Source organism: Carcharhinus amblyrhynchos, chromosome 34, assembly GCF_965287045.1.
Source record: "Carcharhinus amblyrhynchos chromosome 34, sCarAmb.v2.hapA, whole genome shotgun sequence".
NCBI lineage: Eukaryota > Metazoa > Chordata > Chondrichthyes > Carcharhiniformes > Carcharhinidae > Carcharhinus > Carcharhinus amblyrhynchos.
In genome coordinates this window covers 3,635,795-3,657,374 of record NC_137357.1, presented here as the reverse complement: position 1 = coordinate 3,657,374, position 21,580 = coordinate 3,635,795, and the positions used below count along the sequence as shown (strand labels likewise).

The 21,580-nt window shown below is 45.1% G+C and overlaps 1 protein-coding gene across 1 annotated transcript in view; it reads left to right on the top strand.

Annotated features, from left to right (window-relative positions):
• Window positions 1–8,236: 8,236 nt before the first annotated feature.
• The window catches only part of LOC145361249 (transmembrane protein 150A-like), a 31,821-nt gene continuing 18,477 nt past the window's right edge, over window positions 8,237–21,580 (top strand). Inside the window, exons 1-4 of the mRNA XM_080216882.1 lie at window positions 8,237–8,449; window positions 14,525–14,572; window positions 18,723–18,809; window positions 20,638–20,705. Coding sequence (XP_080073008.1) covers window positions 8,385–8,449; window positions 14,525–14,572; window positions 18,723–18,809; window positions 20,638–20,705 — 268 coding nt within the window. The 5' untranslated portion in view covers window positions 8,237–8,384. The remainder of the gene's footprint in view (window positions 8,450–14,524; window positions 14,573–18,722; window positions 18,810–20,637; window positions 20,706–21,580) is intronic.

Here is a 21,580-nt window from a genome sequence, read left to right as displayed (position 1 = left end):
CTTTTGCTCTTGGTGCATTTTTTGCAGTTGAAGAAATGTACAGAAAATTAGCAAATGCACTTGAGTTATCAGATGCTCAAATGGCTATGGGTAAACTTGTTGAACCATGGTAGCAATCAGTTTTAATGAGGCAACTGTTCTGTGCAAACCCAATGTAACTACCAACTCCACTGATACAAGCAAAGTAATGGAGGAATTGATGCAACATGAGATTTACACTGTAATCTGAGTAATGTTCTTTTCAAGATAAATTCATACATGGTTGGGTGTCCCTAACTGGATAAGATGGAGAGAAATTGCTTGGTAGTAATGTAACCAGACCAATAATCCAAAGTCCAGACTGAGTGGCTGTGGTTAGCATTAATGCCTCAGTGTCAGGCTGTGTTCAATTCCAGCATTGTGTGGGGTTTGCATGTTGCTGTGGGTTTCCTCCAGGTGCCCCAGTTTCTTCCTCCTGTGGATTGGCTACACTAAGTTGCCTCTTGGTATACCAAGGTGTGTAGATTTAGGTGGATTGGCTATGCTAAATAGAGGGTGTCATGCTGTTTTTGGAATGTTGGTGCAGACTTGAAGGGCTGCATGGTCTCTAGATATAGCTCTTGGGCTAATGGTGGCGGGGGGAGGTGGGATGAGGATATCAAATTTGGTCAGAATGAAAAGTGGAGGCAAGCTTGAAGGACCAAATGGCTGCCTGCTTCTGTTTCTGCACTGTAGGAATTCTATGGTTCCAATGTCCTTGGGACACAAGCCTGTTAGTAAGTATTCAATTAATCAGGACTATCAATATCACTAAAGGTGACAAACTCATTCTAAGCATCCATCTTGTTCATTGTCCTTTAGGGGTGGAAATCTGCTGTCTTCACCTGGTCTGGCCCATTTGTGACACTCATCCCATGAAAGAATAAAAACATTGGTTCAGCTGACTTGGTTTTTAAAGGTTAGTGTTATGATCCAGGCCAGAAACTCCAAAGTCATTATGAAGTCAACCTAGACCATATATTCTACACTAATGCCCACCCATGACAAGTGTCCCACTAGAAAGCTCTTATCAAATTTTAGTTCACCAATTACAAGAGTAACATGTATGAACTCTAACAGCTAAGTATACTGTTCAAGTCTCAACCCCCAAACATAAAGCCTGTTCTGCGTGTGAACACAGTAGGCTCATGTGTTGGCCTTCATTAGTGAGACAGCATTTGAGTTTAGGTAGTGTGTGTGTACATAGTGCATTGGTGAGGTCCTTGCTATAGTTTACCAGGCTGATTTCTGGGATGGAAGGCCTGTTATATTAGGAGACTTAAGTCAGTTAGGATTATATTCACTGGAGTTTAGAGTGAGGGGATTTCAGAAACTGAAAATTCCAACAGGGTGAGATGCCCCAGTTGTTGGGAGGAAGAGTCCAGAACTAGGGGTCAGAGTTGGGGATAAGGGGGTAAACCTCTTAGATCTGAGGTGAGGAGAGTGGTGAATGTGTGGAATTCACTCCCACAATTAGAGCCCAAAATGCTGTGTAATTTCAAGAAATTATATTTTACTCTTGGGGCTAAAGGGATCAAGGGATATTTGGGGGTGGGGGGAGAAATATCAAGATACTGAATTTGATAATCAGCCAATGATCAAAATGAATGGTGGAGTAGGCTCAAAGGGCTGAATGGCCTCCTGCTTCTAGTGTCTGGATTTTGCAGCTTAACATTTGCTGTGGATTTGTCCTTTGGATATTGAATTCAAACGCTGAGGCTTACCATTCTTGGAACTTTCAACACCTCAGTATGGAGATTGAGACACTGCTTGCCTCTAGTGTCTAGTTACCAACCCCACACAGCAAAATCTTCACTCCAGAAAGGCAAGAAACACTGCTTTCAGTCTGCAGTCCAAACAACTTATGTCCAAAATGTAACTAAAATCCTGAACTTGCCTGCATGGACAGTTCCCCACAGTAATCAGTAATAGCAGTTGACACATCTGGTCCAGCTGTGATATCATGAATTACATGGTGGCACAATGGTTAGCACTGCTGCCTCACAGTGGCAGGAACCTGGTTCAATTCTGACCTTGGGTCACCCTGGAGTCTGCATGTTCTCCCCATACCTGTGTGGGTTTCCTCCTGCAGTCCAAAAATGTGGTTAGGTGGATTTTTAATGCATTTGTGGGACATGGGCATCGCTGGCTGGCCAGCATTTATTGCCCATCCCTAGTTGCCCAAGGCAGCTGAGAGTCAACCACATTACTATGGCACTGGAGTCATAGGTCGGCCAGACTGGGTAAGAATAGCCTTAAAGGACATTATTGAAACCTGCTTCATTAATTCAAGAACTGATCTTGGAAAATCATATAGCGGCCAGCAATCCCTGGATGGCAGACCCAAATTTTAAACTATATTACATAAACAAATGCCAGGAGATCTCCCTTTTTTTTGGTCTGGCCTAAATCAGACTCCAGACTTACAGCAATGTGGACAAGTCTTGAAAACATGAGTAATAAATGCTGGCCTTGGCAAACACATCCGTATCACAAATTTAATCCCAGCCAGTTTAAACAGAGAAGATAGGAGCAGGTGGAGGCCATTCAGCCCTTTGAGCCTGCTCCACCATTCATTACGATCATGGCTGCTTGTCCAACTCAATAGCCTAATACTGCTTTCTCCCCATAACCTTTGATCCCGTTTGCCCCAAGTGCTATATCCAGCTGCCTTTTGAATACATTCAACGTTTTGGCATCTACTCTTTGGGTGAAGAAATGTCTCCTCACCTCTGTCCTAAATGGTCTACCCTGAATCCTCAGACTGTGACCCCCACCTCCCCCCCCGCCGGTTCTGGACTCCCCCACCATCGAGAACGTCCTCCCTGCATCTACCCTGTCTAGTCCTGTTAGAATTTTATAAATCCCTATGAGAACCCTCCCCATTCACCTGAAGCAGGTTTATGAGGGAGCTGCAGTTATGAATTTTCAAATGTCACTTGATGTAGTGCAGGCTTGCTATCAGAATTAAAGTGTGGAGAATTAGTGCAGACACTTGGTTAATCGATGAGGCAGAGGGAAGTATCCAGTGGTGCCCCCTAGAGGTTGGTATTAGGAACACATAAGTTTTGGGAATATTGGTCCTATGTGTCATAATTTCAAAGTTTAGGGATGAAACAAAGCCTGAATGTAACTTTCTGGTTGTATCACAGCTTGGTATGGCTCCTGTTCTGACCAAGACTGCAAGGCACTACAAAGGGTGCGTAGCCCAGTCCATCACACAAATCAGCCTCCCATCCATTGACACTAACTACACTTCCCACTGCCTCGGGAAAAACACAGCAAGAAGTCTCACAGCGCCAGGTTAAAGTCCAACCAGTTTATCTGATAGTAATCCACAAGTTTTCGGAAACCCTGTTCCTTCGTCAGGTGTGTGGAACATTCCGCACGCCTGACGAAGGAACACCATTTCTGAAAGCTTGTGGGATTACTATCAAATAAACTGATTGGACTTAAACCTGGTGTTGTGAGACTTCTTACTGTGTTTACCCCAGTCCAACACCAGCATCTCTACATCGGGAAAAGCAGCCAGCATAATTAAGGGCCCCACACACCCCATATGTTCTCTCTTCTACCTTCTTCCATCAGGAAAAAGATACAGAAGTCTGAGGTCACATTCCAACTGACTCAAGAGCAGCTTCTTCCCTGATGCCATCAAACTTTTGAATGGTCCTATCGCATATTAAGGTGATCTTTCTCTACATCCTATCGATAACTGAAACACTATATTCTGCACCTTCTCCTTTCCTGTTCCCCTATATACTCTATGAATGGTATGCTTTGTCCATAGAGCGCATAAGAATGGGAGGCAGTGTTTAGCACTGGGACCCAGGTTCAGTTCCACTTTGGATACGTGTGTGGGGTTTGCATGTTCTCTCTGCAGCTGTGTGGCTTTCCTCCAGGTGCTCCGCATTCCTCCCACAGTCCAAAAGAGTATTGCTTAGGTGGATTGGCTATGCTAAATTCGCCCTCAGTGTATCCGAACAGGCGCCGGACTGTGATAACTAGCGGATTTTCACAGTAACCTCATTGCAGTGTTAATGTAAGCCAACTTGTGGCACTAATAAATAAACAAGAATGCTTTTCACTGTATCCCAATGCAAATGGCAATAATAAATCAAACAATACTTTTCACTGTATCCCAATATATGTGACAATAATAAATCAAACAATACTTTTCACTGCATCTCAATATATGTGACAATAATAAAATCAATGCTTTTCACTGTATCCCAATACATGTGACAATAATAAAATCAATGCTTTTCACTGTATCCCAATACATGTGACAACAATAAAATCAATGCTTTTCACTGTATCCCAATACATGTGACAATAATAAAATCAATGCTTTTCACTGTATCCCAATACATGTGACAATAAATCAAACAATACTTTTCACTGTATCCCAATACACGTAGCAATAATAAATCAGACTAAGAGTGGCGGAGAGACTGGTAAATCACAGAATCCCATACTGCAGAAGGGCCATCGAGTCTGCATCGACCACAATCCCGACCCAGGCCTCAACCCCATAACCCCCACACATTAACCCTGATCATCCCCTGAAACTAAGGGACAATTTAGCATAGCCAATTCCCCCTAACTTGCACATGTCTGGACAGGGAGGAAATCCACGTAGAAATGGGGAGAATGTGCAAACTCCACATAGACAGTGATCTGAGGCTGGAATTGAACTCGGGTCTCTGGCGCTGTGAGGTAGCATTATTTTTCCTTTATCATTATTCCTTCTAAAAAAAAATCCCAGTAAATGACACCCCAGCTGATGATTTTTTGTATGTGAAGAGTAGTTAGTGAGTGAGTTTGGCAAGAAGAACCTTTTGATTTAAGTGTCCTCTTCTCTTGCAGGTTCAGCCTAAGAGATTCATAGAATCCTATAGTGCAGAAAGAGACCATTCAACCCATCAAGTCTGCACTGTCCACAATTCCACCCAGACCGTATCCCCATTTACCCTAGCTAGTCTCTCTGACACTAAGGGGCAATTCAGCATTTCCAATTCACCTAAGCTGCACACCTTTGGACTGTGGGAGGAAATCGGAGCACCTGGACGAAACCTATGCAAACAAGGGAGGGGAGAACATGCAGACTCCACACAGACAGTGACCCAAGCCGGGAATTGAACCTGGGTCCCTGGAGCTGCGAGGCAGCAGCGCTAACCATTGTGACACGGAGCACGAATGCAGAGGCATTCAGCAATCTGGCTGTTGTTTGGTTTTTCCAAAGTAGAGGTTGTGTTGTGAGTAGCGAATACTGTCTACGAAATCTAAAGAACAGTCTGTTGGTTGGTGGACATGTTGTCGAAGCTTTTTGTCTAACACTCATCAGGACAAGAATGCCAAATATCAAACAATGACAACGACCCAAGGCCAGAATTGAACCCGGGTCCCTGGCGCTGTGAGGCAGCGGTCTAACCACTGGGCTACCGTGCAATCTCTTACTGTTCTAAAGATACAAGCCTAGCCTCTCCAACATTTCCCCATAAGACAACCTGCCAATTCAGAGAATCCCTATGGTGCAGAATGCCATTGAGCCCAACAAGTTGCCAATTCCCTGAAAGAACAACTTAACCAGGCTGACCCACCCTATCCCTATGACCTCCAAGCCACCAACTATCTATGGTAAACCTTCTCTGAACAACTTTATCTGTACCCGTCATGATTTTATAAACCTCTACAAGGTCACCCCCTCATCCTCCTACACTCCAGGGAAAAAAAGTCCCAGTCTATCCCGCCTCCCTTGAAAGTAAGCACGCAGGTACAACAGACAGTAAAGAAGGCAAATGGTATGCTTGCCTTCATAGCAAGAGGTTTTGAGGATAGGGATAGGGATGTTTTACTGCAATTGTACAGGGCATTGGTGAGACCACACCTGGAGTATTATGTGCAGTTTTGGTGTCCTTACCTGAGGAAGGATGTCCTTCCTAATAGAGGGAGCACACTGAAGGTTTACCAGGCTGATTCCTGGGATGGCAGGTCTGTCACATGAAGACAGACTAAGTCGCTTGGGCTTATATTCACTGGAGTTTAGAAGAGTGAGAGGGGATCTCACGGAAACTTATAAAATTCTAACAGGGTTAGACAGGGTAGATTCAGAAAGAATGTTCCCAATGGTAGGGGAGTCCAGAACTAGGGGTCATAGTTTGAGGATAAGGGGTAAACCTTTTAGAACTGAGGAGAAATTTTTTCACCCAGAGGGTGGTGAATGTGTAGAATTCACTACAACAGAAAGTAGCTGAGGCCAAAACATTGTGTGATTTCAAGAAGAAATGAGTTATAGCTCTTGGGGCTAAAGGGATCGAGGGATATGAGGGGGAAATCAGGATATTAAGCATTCTTTCTGGTTGTATCACAGCTTGGTATGGCTTCTGCTCTGTCCAAGAGGACATGATGAGTCATCAGTGTCAAATCAAAGAGCTAATATTTTTAGCTTGTCTTGATTATCTCAGTGAATTTGACAAGTTTCTCAAAGAGGGTTAGTTACGAAGCATAATCCATGACATAAAACAGCCTCCCATGCACTGACACTGTCTGCTGCCTCGATAAAACAGCCAGCATATTTAAGGACGCATCCTGGACATTCTCTCTTCCACCGGGAAAAAGATCTGAGGATGTGTACCAACTGACTGGAGAATAGCTTCTTTCCTGCTGCCATCAGACCTCTGAACTGACCTACCTGTATTAAGTTGATCTTTCTCTATACCCTAGCTATGACTGTAACACTATATTCTGCACCAACTCCCTTCTTTCTCCTCTATGTACTCTATGAACGGTATGCTTTGTCTATATCAAGCACAAGAAACAAAATGTTTCACTGTATTCCAATACATGTGACAATAACCTCATCTTCTCCCCTATGTACTCTATGAACGGTATGCTTAATCAGGATGATGTGCATGAAACATACCTTTCACTGTATCCTAATACATGTGATAATAAAAAAATCAAATGTTAAGCTAATTTTTCGCTATACTCTAGCTATGACTGTAACACTATATTCATTCTCTCCTGTTGTACTCTATGAACAGTATGCTTTGTATAGTCTGAGAGAAATAATACTTTTCACTGTATTCCAGTATGTGACAATAATAAATCAAATCAAAAATCAATTTGATGGCCAGCCATGGTCATAACGTCAAAGGAGGCTGGAAGGGCTGAATGGCCTACTGCTGCTTCAACTTTCTAATTCAAGAGTTGCAGCTTTCCCCAGTACACTGGGCGGACAGACTGAGTGAGGATACAGTATGATGTGGGCTGGGGTAAACACAGTAAGAAGTCTCACAACACCAGGTTAAAGTCCAACAGATTTATTTGGTAGCAAAATCCACTAGCTTTCGGAGTGCTTGCTGCCCCTTCATCAGGTGAGTGGGAGTTCTGTTCACAAACAGGGCATATAAAGACACAAACTCAATTTACAAAATAATGATTGGAATGTGAGTCTTTACACCTAATCAAGTCTTAAAGGTACAGACAATGAGAGTGGAGAGAGCGTTAAGCACAGGTTAAAGAGATGTGTACTGTGTCCAGAAGGGACAGTTAGTGAGATTTTGCAAATCGAGGCAAGTCGTTATGGGGGTTATAGAGAGTGTGACATGAACCCAAGATCCTGGTTGAGGCCATCCTCATGTGTGCGGAACTTGGCTATCAGTCTCTCCTCAGCGACTCTGCGCTGTTGTGTGCTGTGAAGGCTGCCTTGGGATCTTGGGCTCACGTCACACACTATCTGTAACCCCCATTAACGACTTGCCTGGGCTTGCAAAACCTCATGAACTGTCCTGTCTGGAGACAATACACATCTCTTTAACCTCTGCTTCACCCTCTCTCTCCACTCACATTGTACCTTTAAGACTTGGTTGCATTCCAATCAACATTTTGTAAATTGAGTTGTGTCTTTATATGCCCTGTTTGTGAATAGAATTCCCACTCACCTGACGAAGAGGCAGCGCTCCGAATGCTAGTGGCTTTTGCCAGCAAATAAACCTGTTGGACTTTAACCTGGTGTAGAGACTTCTTACAAGAGGATGGAGCAACCGGGGCATCGGCCCCGCCTTCCCCTCCCTGATTGGCCAGCTGAACCTGCCACTCAAGTGACATCAGCACACCGCACGGAGACGTCCACCCGAAGGGTATCGGGAGCTGTAGTTCTTTGGGACCCCTGACCACCAACGCGTGCGCACTGAGGGCAAAGCCAGGCCGGGGCTGCGCTGCCATGAACGGGTGGCGGGCGCGGGGGAGGCTTTCTCTCGGCGGTACTGATTGAGTGAGTGAGTGAGGGAGCAGGAGGCGGCCTGGGCCCGGCTCTCCCCCTCCCTCACACCCGGGTCTCAGGTTGTGGGGGAGGCTTCCCAATGACTGCCTGGCTCATCCTCCCCGTCAGTCTGTCCGCCTTCTCCATCACCGGCATATGGATCGTGTGAGTACCGCTTTTTTTTTCAGCCCGGCCTCCCGCCGCTCACACCCCCTCGGACTCTCCTCCTGCAGCCGTTTGTTCTGCCGGCACCCCGTCCAATGCGCCTGCTCCTCGCGGCTGGCTACCGGCACCCCGCCGACCACGCCTGCATTACGAGTCGGCGGCTGGCTTCCACTTTGCCACCTACGGACTGCGCATGCCCATGGGGCCGGCGGCCGCCTTGGCACTTTGCCACCTATGGACTGCGCACGCGCCTAGGGCCGGCCGCCGGCGTCCCGCCGATTTCATGCACGGGCGACGGTATCCTGCCGACTGCGCCTGCTCTTGCAGCCGGCTACTGTACACGCAGACTGCGCATGCTTTTGGAGCCGGCGGCTGGCTTCCACTCATGGACTGCGCATGCTTCGTGTGCCGGCCGCCGGCTGTCATTGCCTGGCACTGGAGCTGTCACTTCAGCAGATTGCCCCAGATACAGTCTTCAATTCCCCTGGATTGCTTATCCGAACAAATCCAAACTAGCTAAACATCTCACTGTGTGTTTGAGAAGAGGGTCTGTTTCTGAGTTGCCTATCTGACCAATTCTATCTCCTTAAAGTTTTAAAAAGTTTATTTATTCGTGTCAGAGTAGGCTGACATTAACACTGCAGTGAAGTTACTGTGAAAATCCCCTAGTCTCCGGCGCCTGTTTGGGTTACACTGAGGGAGAATTTAACATCTAACCAGCATGTCTTTCGGACTGTGAGAGGGAACCGGAGACATGGGGAGAACGTGCAGACTCCACACAGTGACCTGAGAATTGAACCTGAATCCCTGGTGCTGTGAGGCAGAAGTGCTAACCACTGTGCCACCATGTTGCTGTTGCTAAAAGTAGACCATTTTGACTTTCCTGATTCTCACAGTAAGACGCCTCACAACACCAGGTTAAATTCCAGCAGGTTTATTTGGTATCACGAGCTTTCGGAGCACAGCTTCTTTGTCGGATGAGTGGGGAGGTGGGCTCACGAACACGGCATATATAGGCCATATATCCTGCCATGTTTGTGAAACCTCCTCTCCACTCACCTGATGAAGGAGCAGCACTCCGAAAGCCTGTCGTTGCAAATAAACTTGTTGGAATTTAAACTGGTGTTGTGAGATTTCTTATTGTACCCAACTCTGGCATCTTCACATCATGGTTTTCCTGATAGTGGCATTTGAGTCACCCAACTGAGGGGTGACACTGAATTTCCAATTGTTTGTGGATATTCACAGCGGTCATACTGCTGTCTCACGGCGTCAGGGACCCGAGTTCAATTCCCATCTCATTGCCTATGTGGAGATCTGCACATTCTCCCCGTGTCTGCGTGGGTTTCCTCTGGGTGCTTTAGTTTCCTCCCATAGTCCAAACATGTGCCGGTTAGGTGGTAAATTCTCCCTCAGTGTACCCAAACAGGTGCTGGAGTTAGCAGCTAGGGGATTTTCACCGTAACTTCATTGCGGTGTTAATGTAAGCCTTACTTGTGACACTATAAACTTAAAAGGTGTCCAGCGAGTGGGAGTGCACGAAAGCAGAAATACTTAATTCTAATCTTGTTCAAAGTTGACGCTCCCACTTCACAGCTTGTTCTTTTGAGGTAGTGGATGTATGGGTTCAGCTAGAGTGATTAATGTCACAGAGAAAATGCTTTGATTTATTATTGTCATATGTAATGGGATACAGTGAAAAGTATTGTTTGATTTATTATTGTCACGTACTGGGATACAGTGAAAAGTATTGTTTCTTGCAGGCTATACAGACAAAACATACTGTTCATAGAGTACATTGGACAAAAGGAAAGGAGAGGGTGCTGAATAAAGTAAAAGTAAAGTTTATTTATTTGTCACAAATAGGCTTATATTAACACTGCAATGACGTTACTGTGAAAATCCCCTAGTTGCCACACTGCCAGACTTGTAAACAATGTCTCTGGGTCCTCCAGTTCCCACCTACAGTCTGAAAGACATGCTGGTTAGGTGCTAAATTCTCCCTCCCGAACGGGCACCGGAGGGTGGCGACTGGGGGATTTTCACGATAACTTCATTGCAGCGTTAATGTAAGCCTAACTTGTGACGTTAATAAAGAAGCACGTAAACCAGGGAGAGGAGAGAATAAGGAAGGTTGCGGCAGTCTCAAAATAAATGTAAGGGTGTCCAGAAGAGTGTTGCCAGCTACATCTGGTTACAGTAAGTGTCACAACATTATGCTAAGGTCCAAAAGCTTTATTTGGAATCATGAGCTTTCAGAGCACTGCTCCTTCCTCAGGTGAGTGTGGAGAGGTAGATTTCACAAACATGGCACATATACGCCACAATTGTAGGATTTACGGCCTATATACGCCATGTTTGTGAAACCTACTTCTCTGTGCATCTGATGAAGGGGCAGTTCTCCGAAAGCTCGTAATGCCAAATAAACCTGTTGGACTTTAACCTGGGCGCTGTGAGACTTCTTACTGTGCCCACCCCAGTCCAACACTGGTATCATGTCTATGTCTGGTTAGGTAGGGGTTGAGAGCTGTGTAGTTAACTAGTGTTGAAATGGAGGAGAATGGAGTTGTTGGTTGTGATGAGTGGAACTGTGATGGGTCTCTCCCGCCTGCACATTGTTCACATGTGAAGCTGGTTGGCATGTTCAAAACCCAGCTGAATCTGGTCTCCTAATGCCTGAATATCATTTGCTCCCTCCCTTATCCTGGGTCAATCCTGCGATTCTGTTTTTCATTTTAGAGTGGCAAGGTGGCTCAGTGGTTAGCACTGCTGCCTCGCTGGGCCAGGGACCTGGGTTCGATTCCGGCCGCGGGTGTGTGTGGAGTCTGCACATTCTCCCCATGTCTGTGTGGGTTTTCTCCAACAGAGCAGGTATCAGAGTGTGGCAATTAGAGGATTTTCACAGTAACTTCATTGCAGTGTTAATCATAGGATCCTTACAGTGCAGAAAGAAGCCATTAGACCCATCAAGTCTGCATGATCCCAATCCCACCCAGGCCCTATTCCTGCAAGCCCACATATTTATCCTGCTAATTCCCCTGACAGTGTGGTCAATGTAGCTAATGTCCAGTTTTTGGACATTGAGGGGCAATTTAGCGTGGCCAATCCACCTAACCTGCACATCTATGGACTATGGGAGGAAGCCGGAGGAAACCCACGCAGACGTGGGGAGAATGTGCAAACTCCACGCAGGCAGTCACCCAAGGCCAGAATTGAACCCGGGTCCCTGGCGCTGTGAGGCAGCAGTGCTAACCACTGTGCCATCGTGCAGCCCAGCTTCCAACATCTGATGTGAGATGGACTCTTGAAGTCTTGTGGAACCAGTTGACCGAGGAGCCTAAAAGCCAAATACTGTGGACACTGGAACCTGAAACAAAAACACACGATGCCAAACAAAGAGGCAACGTTTCAAGTCCAGACTCTTGACAAAAGGTCACCCAGACTTGAAACTTTGGCTCTATTCTCTCTCCACAGATGCTGCTAGACCGGCTGAGATTTTCCAGCATTTTGTGTTTCTGTGAGTGTGGAGCCTGATGCGAGACGGAAGCCTCCCAACTTAGAAATGAGTCATCTCATCACGAGTGACACCCATTGCGCCCATCAATTCTGCTGAGTTTTACTTTTGCAGTGGCGAGGGAATGGACGCTGATTTTAAAGCAATCGGCAAAACAGATATGAGAAAGAAAGGTTCTTGGAATAAGGCTTGCAATGTACTGCTTGAGAGTGTGGCAAGGGCACAATGAGGTGCTCAGAGTGGGAGGGGGGAGTAATAGAACTATGGAAAATTACAGCTCAGAAACAGGCCTTTTGGCCTTTCTTGTCTGTGCTGAACCATTTTCTGCCTAGTCCCACTGACCTGCACTTGGACCATATCCTTCCACACCCCTCTCATCCATGTACCTGTCCAAGTTTTTCTTAAATGTAAAAAGGGACCCCGCATTTACCACTTTATCCGGCAGCTCATTCCACACTCCCACCACTCTCTGTGTGAAGAAGCCCTCCCCTAATATTTCCCTTCAACTTTTCTCCTTTTACCCTTAACCCATGTCCTCTGGTTTTTTTTCTCCCCTAGCCTCAATGGAAAAAGCCTGCTTGCGTTCACTCTATCTGTACCCATCAAAATCTTTTACACCTCTATCAAATCTCCCCTCATTCTTCTACGCTCCAGGGAATAAAGTCCTAACCTATTTAATCTCTCCTTGTAACTCAGCTTCTCAAGTCCCGGCAACATCCTCGTAAACCTTCTCTGCGCTCTTTCAACCTTATTTACATCCTTCCTGTAACTAGGTGACCAAAACTGTACACAATACTCTAAATTCGGCCTCACCAATGCCTTATATAACCTTACCATAACACTCCAACTTTTATACTCGATACTTCGAGTTATGAAGGCCAGTGTACCAAAAGCACTCTTTACGACCCTATCCACCTGTGATGTCACTTTTAGGGAATTCTGTATTGTGCAGGGTTATGAAGGAGGAATGGGACAAAATGAATTGCTCATTTGGAGATTGGGTGCAGATACCCTGGGCTGAACACCTCCTTTGGCACCGTAATGGTTCTGTGAATGTGGGTAAGTAGGGCAGCACGGTGGCACAACTAGGCTATTGCATCCTCTTATTGAATGGCAGAGTGGGCTTGAAGGGCCTACACCTGTTCCTATGTTCCTAAGTGTTTAAGAGTGGCACGACGGTTAGCACTGCGACCTCACAGCACCAGGGACCCCAGTTCAATTCCTGAATGGGGTCACTGTCTGTGTAACGTTTGCACGTTCTGCCTGTATCTGCGTGGGTTTTCCCCGGGTGCTTCGGTTTCCTCCCACAGTCTGAAAGACATGCTGTTTAGGTGCTAAATTCACCCTCGGTGTACCCGCACAGGCGCCAGAGTGTGGTGACTAGGGGGATTTTCACAGTTACTTCATTGCAGTGTCAATATAAGCCTACATGTGACACTAATAAACAAAATAAAGATGCATGGATCCTTTACTCAGTGATCCACCGACAAAAAACTCCACTGTCCAACAGTTCTGAAGCCAAGTGGCTAAAGTTCCCCCCATCCCAAGCCATGAGAAATTTGAAATTCTGGTGTGCTTGGTAGTTAGGTTTTTTCTCAGTAATTTTCTCAGGAGGCTAAGGAAATTTGGCATGCCACTATGATTCTCACCAACCTCTAGAGATGTACCATGGATAGCATCTTTTCTGAATGTATCACATCTTGGTACGGCTCCAGCTCTGCCCAAGACCGAAAGAAACTACAAAGGGTCATAATCAAAGCCCAGTCCATCACGCAAATCAGCCTCCCATCCATTGCCTCTGTCTGCACTTCCTGCTGCCTCAGGAATGCAGCCAGCATAATCAAGAACCCCACAGGTTCTCTCTTCCACCTTCTTCCTCTGGGAAAAAGATACAAAAGTCTGAGGTCACGTATCAACTAACTCAAGAACAGCTTCTTCCCTTCTGCCATCAGACTTTTGAATGGACTTGCCTTGCATTAAGTTGATCTTTCTCTACAACTTAGCTATGACTGTAACAACACATTCTGCACCCTCCCCTTTCCTTCTCCCCTGTGTACTCTATGAATGGTATACTTGTCTGCAAGAAACAATACTTTTCACTGTATACTAATGCTTGTGACAATAAATCAAATCAAAGTCTTTAATCTAATGCAGTTGACCAAAGCTGATAAGATTAGTGTACTTCTTAACTGGAATTTATCTAAGTAACCTGCTTTGACTGATCCACACCGTTCAAAATCCTCTTGTGCACTAACCACTGGGCCGGCACAATGGTTAGCACTGCTGCTTCACAGCACAAGGACCTTGGGTTCGATTCCCAGCTTGGGTTACTGTCTGTGTGGAGTTTGCACATTCTCCCCATGACTGCGTGGGTTTCCTCTGGGTGCTCCAGTTTCCTCCCACAGTCCAAAAGACATGCTGGTTAGGTGCTAAATTCTCCCTCACTGTACCCAAACAGGCACAGGAGTGTAGCGACTCGGGGATTTTCACAGTAACTTTGTTAATGTAAGCCTACTTGTGACACTAATAAATAAACTAAAACCTTTCTTTCTCTCTTTCAGATACGCCATGGCAGTGATGAACCACCACGTCTGTCCTGTCGAGAACTGGTATGGTATTTATAATTAATCTTTGCCTTTCCTTTCTGCTTTGATGTGGTTCGGTTCTGGTCAGTCATCGGCCGAGGCGGGAGCGAGAATGCTTTCTGAGCTAGGGAAGCTGTTTTTCTTCTCTCTGTAATGAGAGCCATCCTTGTGGAAAGTGTGTCAGTCTCCAGTGGGAGTAGGAGAAGATCCACTGGGAAAACCACCTACGTGAACTGTGTAAACATTTAGATCTGGTGGAATGGCAGTGGGGTAATCCTCGCCTGGGGAAGGGATTTGGGAGTGTGATGCTATGTTCTGAGAACACGCCAGCATAATCAAGGACCCCACGCACCCTGAACATACTATATAAAAGCTTTGACAAAGAGTCAACTGGACTCGAAACGTCAGCTCTTTTCTTTCCTTATAGATGCTGCCAGGCTTGCTGCGGTTTTTCCAGCATTTTCTCCTTTGGCCCCCAACATTTTCTCTTCCACCTTCTTTCATCGGGAAAAAGATACAAAAGTCTGAGGTCACATACTAACCGACTCAAGAACAGCTTCTTCCCTGCTGCCATCAGACTTTTGAATGGACTTACTTTGCACTAATTTGATGTTTCTCTACACCCTAGCTATGACTGTAACACTACATTCTGCACATTCTCCTTTCCTTCTCTATGAACGGTATGCTCTGTCTGTATAGCGTGCAAGAAACAATACTTTTCACTGTGTCCCAATAAATGTGACAATAACAAATCAAACAATACTTTTCACTGTATCCCAGTACACGTGACAATAATAAATCAAACAATACTTTTCACTGTATCCCAGTACACGTGACAATAATAAATCAAACAATACTTTTCACTGTATCCCAATACATGTGACAATAATAAATCAAACAATACTTTTCACTGTATCCCAGTACACGTGACAATAATAAATCAAACAATACTTTTCACTGTATCCCAGTACACGTGACAATAATAAATCAAACAATACTTTTCATTGTATCCCAATACACGTGACAATAATAAATCAAACAATACTTTTCACTGTATCCCAGTACACGTGACAATAATAAATCAAACAATACTTTTCACTGTATCCCAATACATGTGACAATAATAAATCAAACAATACTTTTCACTGTATCCCAGTACACGTGACAATAATAAATCAAACAATACTTTTCACTGTATCCCAATACATGTGACAATAATAAATCAAACAATACTTTTCACTGTATCCCAGTACACGTGACAATAATAAATCAAACAATACTTTTCACTGTATCCCAATACATGTGACAATAATAAATCAAACAATATTACTCTCAGCTTGCCTGAGCTTGGAGCAGAGTGGCACAGTTAACAGTGGGTCAGCGCTTGTATTTTTGATTTTCACCACTCAACACTGAAATCTGAAATCTGCTCTTGGCGTCTGATAGTCCTTTTTAAAAATATTCCATCAGCAGCAAATAAGCCTCAAAGAACAAAGACAATTACAACACAGGAACAGGCCCTTTAGTTCTCCAAACCTGCACTGACCATGCTGCCCGACCAAACTAAAACCCCCTACCCTTCCAGAGACTGTATCCCTCTATTCCCATCCTATTCATGTATTTGTCCAGATGTCCCTTAAAAATCATCGTTGTATCTGCTTCAGTACCTCCCCAGCAGCAAGTTCCAGGCAACTGCAACCCTCTGTGCAAAAAAAAAACTTGCCTTGTACATCTCATTTAAACCTTGCCCCTTCCAACTTAAACCTATGCCCCCTAGTAATTGACTCTTCCACTCTGGGGAAAAAGCTTCTGACTATCTACTCTGTCCATGCACCTCATAACCTTGTAGACTTCTATCAGGTCGCCCCACAACCAACGTTGTTCCAGTGAGAACAAACCGAGTTTGTCCAACCTCTCATAGCTAATGTCCTCCATACCAGGCAATATTCTGGTAAATTCTTTCTGTACCCTTTCCAAATCCTCCACACCCTTCTGGTAGTGTGGTGATCGTAATTGAACACTATACTCCAAGTGTCTTTATAGAAAGGATATTATTAAACTAGAAAGAGTGCAGAAAAGATTTATCGGGACTTGATGGTATGAGTTGTAAGGAGAGGCTGTTAGACTGGCGCTCTTCCCTGGAGCATAGGAAACTTAGGGGTAATCTTATAGAGGTCCATAAAATAATAAGGGGCACAGATCAGCTAAATAGTCAATACCTTTTCCCAAAAGTAGTGGAGTCTAAAACTAGGGGGCATAGGTTTAAGATGAGAAGGGAGAGAAGCAAAAGGGTCCAGAAGGGCAATTTCTTCACACAGAGGGTGGTGAGTGTTTGGAATGAGCTGCCAGAGGTAGTAGTAGAGGTGGGTACAATTTTATGTTTAGACAGTTACATGGGTATAGAGGGATATGGGTCAAATGCAGGCAAATGGGACTAGCTTAGTTGTTAAAAGATAAAGGGTGACATGGACAAGTTGGACCAAAGGGCCTGTTTCAATACTGTAAACCTCTCTGACTCTAAGTGTGACCTAACTAAGGGTTTTATAAAGCTGCAACATGAGTTGCCAATTTTTTAACTCAATGCCCTGGCCAATGAAGGCAAGCATGCCTCAAGGAGTATCTTTAATGTTTTCCACTTGACTTGCTTTGCAGCTGTAACAAGGCGCGTGACTCTCGCGTCTTGTGTATACATAGTAGTGTGTAGCTTATGTGTACACAATCGTGTGTGGTGTTTTTTATTGTCATTTCCCCCATCTTACCTCCTTCCACATGCATCAGGATTGACTGTCATTCCTTGTTTTTTTTTCATTTACTTTATTATTGGGTGGCACAGCGGTTAGCACGGCTGCCTCACAGCATTAGGAACCCAGGTTTGATTCCCGGCTTGGGTCATTGTCTGTGCAGAGACTGCACGTTCTCCCCCTGTCTGTGTGGGTTTCCTCCCACAGTCCGAAAGTCGTGCTGGTTAGGTGCTAAATTCTCCCTCAGTGTAACCTGAAAAGTATTGTTTGATTTATTATTGTCACATGTACTGGGATACAGTGAAAAGTATTGTTTGATTTGTTATTGTCACATGTACTGGGATACAGTGAAAAGTATTGTTTGATTTGTTATTGTCACATGTATTGGGATACAGTGAAAAGTATTGTTTCAAAGCGTATCATATATAGAGTATAGAGAGGAGAGGTTGTAGAATGTAGTGTTACAGTCATAGCTAAGATGTAGAGAAAGGTCAACTTAATGTGAGGTAGGTCCATTCAAAAGTCTGATGGCAGCAGGGAAGAAGCTGTTCTTGAGTCGTTTGGTACCTGACCTCAGACTTTTGTATCTTCTTCCCACAGAAGAAGGTGGAAGAGAGAATGTTCAGGGTGCGTGGGGTCCTTGATTGTGCTGGCTGCTTCTCCCGAGGCAACAGGAAGTGTAGACAGAGTTAGTGGATGGGAGGCCGGTTTGTGTGATGGATTGGGTTATGTTCACGACCTTTTTGTAGTTTCTTGTGTCTTGGTCAGAACAGGAGTTAGACCAAGATGTGATACAGCCAGAAAGAATGCTTTCTGTGGTGTATCTGTAAAAATTGGTGAGAAATTGTAGCGGACATGCTAAATTTCCTTGACCTCCTGAGAAAGTGGAGACATTGGTGGGCTTTCTTAACCATAGCACAGCGTGGAGAGACCGCGACAGGTGTCCAGGTCACCAACAACCTAGAAACTTAAAGCTCTTGATCTTTTCTACTTCATCCCCGTTGATGTAGACAGGGACATGTCCGCCACTGCACTTCCTGAAGTCAATGACTATCTCCTTCGTTTTACTGACATTGAGGGAGAGATTATTGTCACCGCACTCTACATTCTTGTAAATCTCCAGACAGAATCTCTGATTGGTGGAGCTGTTCCTTACCCATTTTGTTTTGCATGCTCAGTCGCTGCTCCTCCAATCAGAGAGCATGTTGTTTCCCACTCCTTGCGCCTCTAATTGTTCATTCCGAATCAGGAGTTATAATATACAGAGGGAGGTGACATTTCCTGAATTCCTCCATGCCCTCGCCACCTGTGATGTGGCACTGTTCTGGTGGGTATTACAGGCCCATGCGGCCCGAGAGAGTGGGCACCATCTGTAAACAAGTACGATTCAAAGTTAGTTTGCTGCTGATAAGCTTGTGCCTTTCATTTCCAAGGTTGTACAACGAGTCCTGCTCCGAGGACACCTCCAAGCACGGCTATCCGAAAACCTGCTGCACCGTTCAGGATATCCCGCTGGTCAGGTAGGGGAGATTTTCCATTCCATCCAGCCCTATGTACCCAACAGACCCACTGAGCAAAATATGTACCAAGAATGTGCAGGTTAGTTGACCTTCCACAGGGTAAACCTCCAACAGAAGGACTTGGGCCCCTCAAGCATTGTCAAAGAAAGGTTTCTGGAGCAGATTAGCCTGGCCAATCCTGCACATCTTTGGGTACTAAAATATGTGCAGCAGACCTGTCAATGCAGGCAAATCAAGAACAGTGGTCAGTATTTCAAACCAGCCCCTCCACCGACTCATTTCAATGAGGTTTTAGTCCTTGGTGGCTGATTTAATCTGCCAGATACATTCAGCATTGACCTGAGTTCCAGCAATTTTTTGTTCAGTTGTCTCCTTTCCTTGTTTGATCTTACCTTTAATTAGAACCCCAACATTGCAAAAGGAGGCACAGTGGTGGCCTTACGGTGCCAGGGACTCAGGTTCAATTCCTGGTTGGATCATTGCCTGTGCAGAGTGTGCACGTTCTCCCCGTGTCTGCGTGGGTTTCCTCCGGGTGCTCCAGTTTCCCACAGCCTGAAAGATGTGCAGGTTAGGTTGATTGGTCATGCTAAATTGCCCCTTAGATTAGCAGGGTAAATATGTGGGGTTACATGAATAGCGCCGGGGTGGGATTGTGGTCGGTGCAGGCTCAATGGGTCAAATGGCCTCCTTCTGCAATATGGGGATTCTATTAAATTCTATTCAACTCTGCAACAGAGGGGAGCCTTGTCCCCTTAATTCCATGTATTTACCCCATTAATCCCTCTAACTCTCACAGTTTGGGACTAAAAGAGGCAATTTATCATGGCTAATCCACCTGATCTATACATCTTTGTCATGCTAATTTGCTCTATAGTACCCAGAGATGCGTAGGTTAGGTGGATTGGCCATGCTAAATTGTCCCTTTTAGTCCAATCATCTAACCTCCATATCTTTGGACACTAAGGGGCAGTTTAGCGTGGCCAATCCCCATAATTGCACATCTTCAGAATGTGGGAGGAAACCAGAGCACCCAGAGGAAACCCACATAGACATAGGTAGAACATACAAACTCCACACGGTTTCACGAGGCTGTAATTGAACCCGGGACCTTGGTACTGTGAGGCTGCAGTGCTAACCACTGTGCCACCATGCCATCTCTTCTCACTGTTTGTTCAGGTACTGGGTAAGATGCACTGTGTATATAATGAGAAGGTAGATAACTGGCAAACACAAGGTAACCAAGGTAAACCTATTAACCAATTCCCTTCTCCACCTGTCCTTTTCCTTTTACATCACGACTGCATAAACTTCTTGCCTCAGAAAGATTGCTCGAGGGTCAACTTTGATAATCCAATGGTCCAAAGTCCCAGTGATATCTGAGTCAGTTCTTCCTGTCTGGCTGGCAGTTCTTATGTAACTGTTACCCAGTTGGACTAGCAATCCAGAGATCCGGGATGATGTTTTGGGGACCCGGGTTCGAATCCCGCCACGGCAAATGGTGGAATTTGAATTCAATTAAAAAAAAATCTGGAATTAAGAATCTACTGGTGACCATGAAACCATTGTCGATCGTCAGAAAAACCCATCTGGTCCACTAATGTCCTCTAGAGAAGAAAATCTGCCGTCCTTACCCAGTCTGATCTACATGTGACTCCAGAGCCATGGCAATGTAGTTGATTCTCAAGTGCCATCCAAGGGCAAGTAGGGGGGGGGACAATAAATGCTGGCCAGCCAGCGGTGCCCGTGTCCCACGAACGAATAAAAAAAAAAGTTATTAATGTTACTGAATCAAATCTCGTACTAACTGCTTTTCATATTTCCTCAACAGTAAATGTGGATCGTACCCTCCTGAAAGCTGCTTCTTCAGTTTAATTGGCAATGTGGGGGCTTTTATGGGTAAGTTGTCCACAGATTCACTACTGGAAGTAGCAACTGGACAGTAGGATTACTGCGCAAGAGGCTTAAACCTTTAGAGCTTCTGTTTGGAATCATGCAAAAGCTGTAATTAAAAGTGGGCCAATTGCTCAGCTGTCTTGCTGCTTTTAGAGTAGAATCATAGAATCCTTACAAGGCCATTTGGCCCATCGAGCCTGTACTGATAACAATCCCATCCAGGCCCTATCCCCTTAACCCCATGTATTTAGTCCCCCTGACACTAAGGGACAACTTAACATAGCCAATCCACCTAATCGACACATCTTTGGACACTAAGAGACAATTTAGCATGGCCAATCCACCTAATCGACACATCTTTGGACACTAAGAGACAATTTAGCATGGCCAATCCACCTAATTGACACATCTTTGGACACTAAGAGACAATTTAGTATGGCCAATCCACCTAATTGACACATCTTTGGACACTAAGGGGCAAGTTAGCATGGCCAATCCACCTAGTCAACACATCGGACCCGTCAAACATCCCCATTTCCTCCCCAGGAGTCCGGAGGAGATTAAGTTTTTTTTTTAAAAAAAATTTATTAATGTCATAAGTAGGCTTACGTTAATACTGCAATGAAGTTACTGTGAAAATCCCCTAGTCGCCACACTCCAGCACCTGTTCAGGTTACACTGAGGGAGAATTTAACACTTAACCAGCACGTCTTTTGGACTGTGGGAGGAAACCGGGGCACCCGGAGGAAACCTACACAGACAGTGACTCAAGCTGGGATTTGAACCTGGGTCCCTGGCGCTGTGAGGCAGCCATGCTAACCACTGTGCCACCATGCTGCCACAGTCCAGATCACAATTCAATACTGTGTAATTTATTT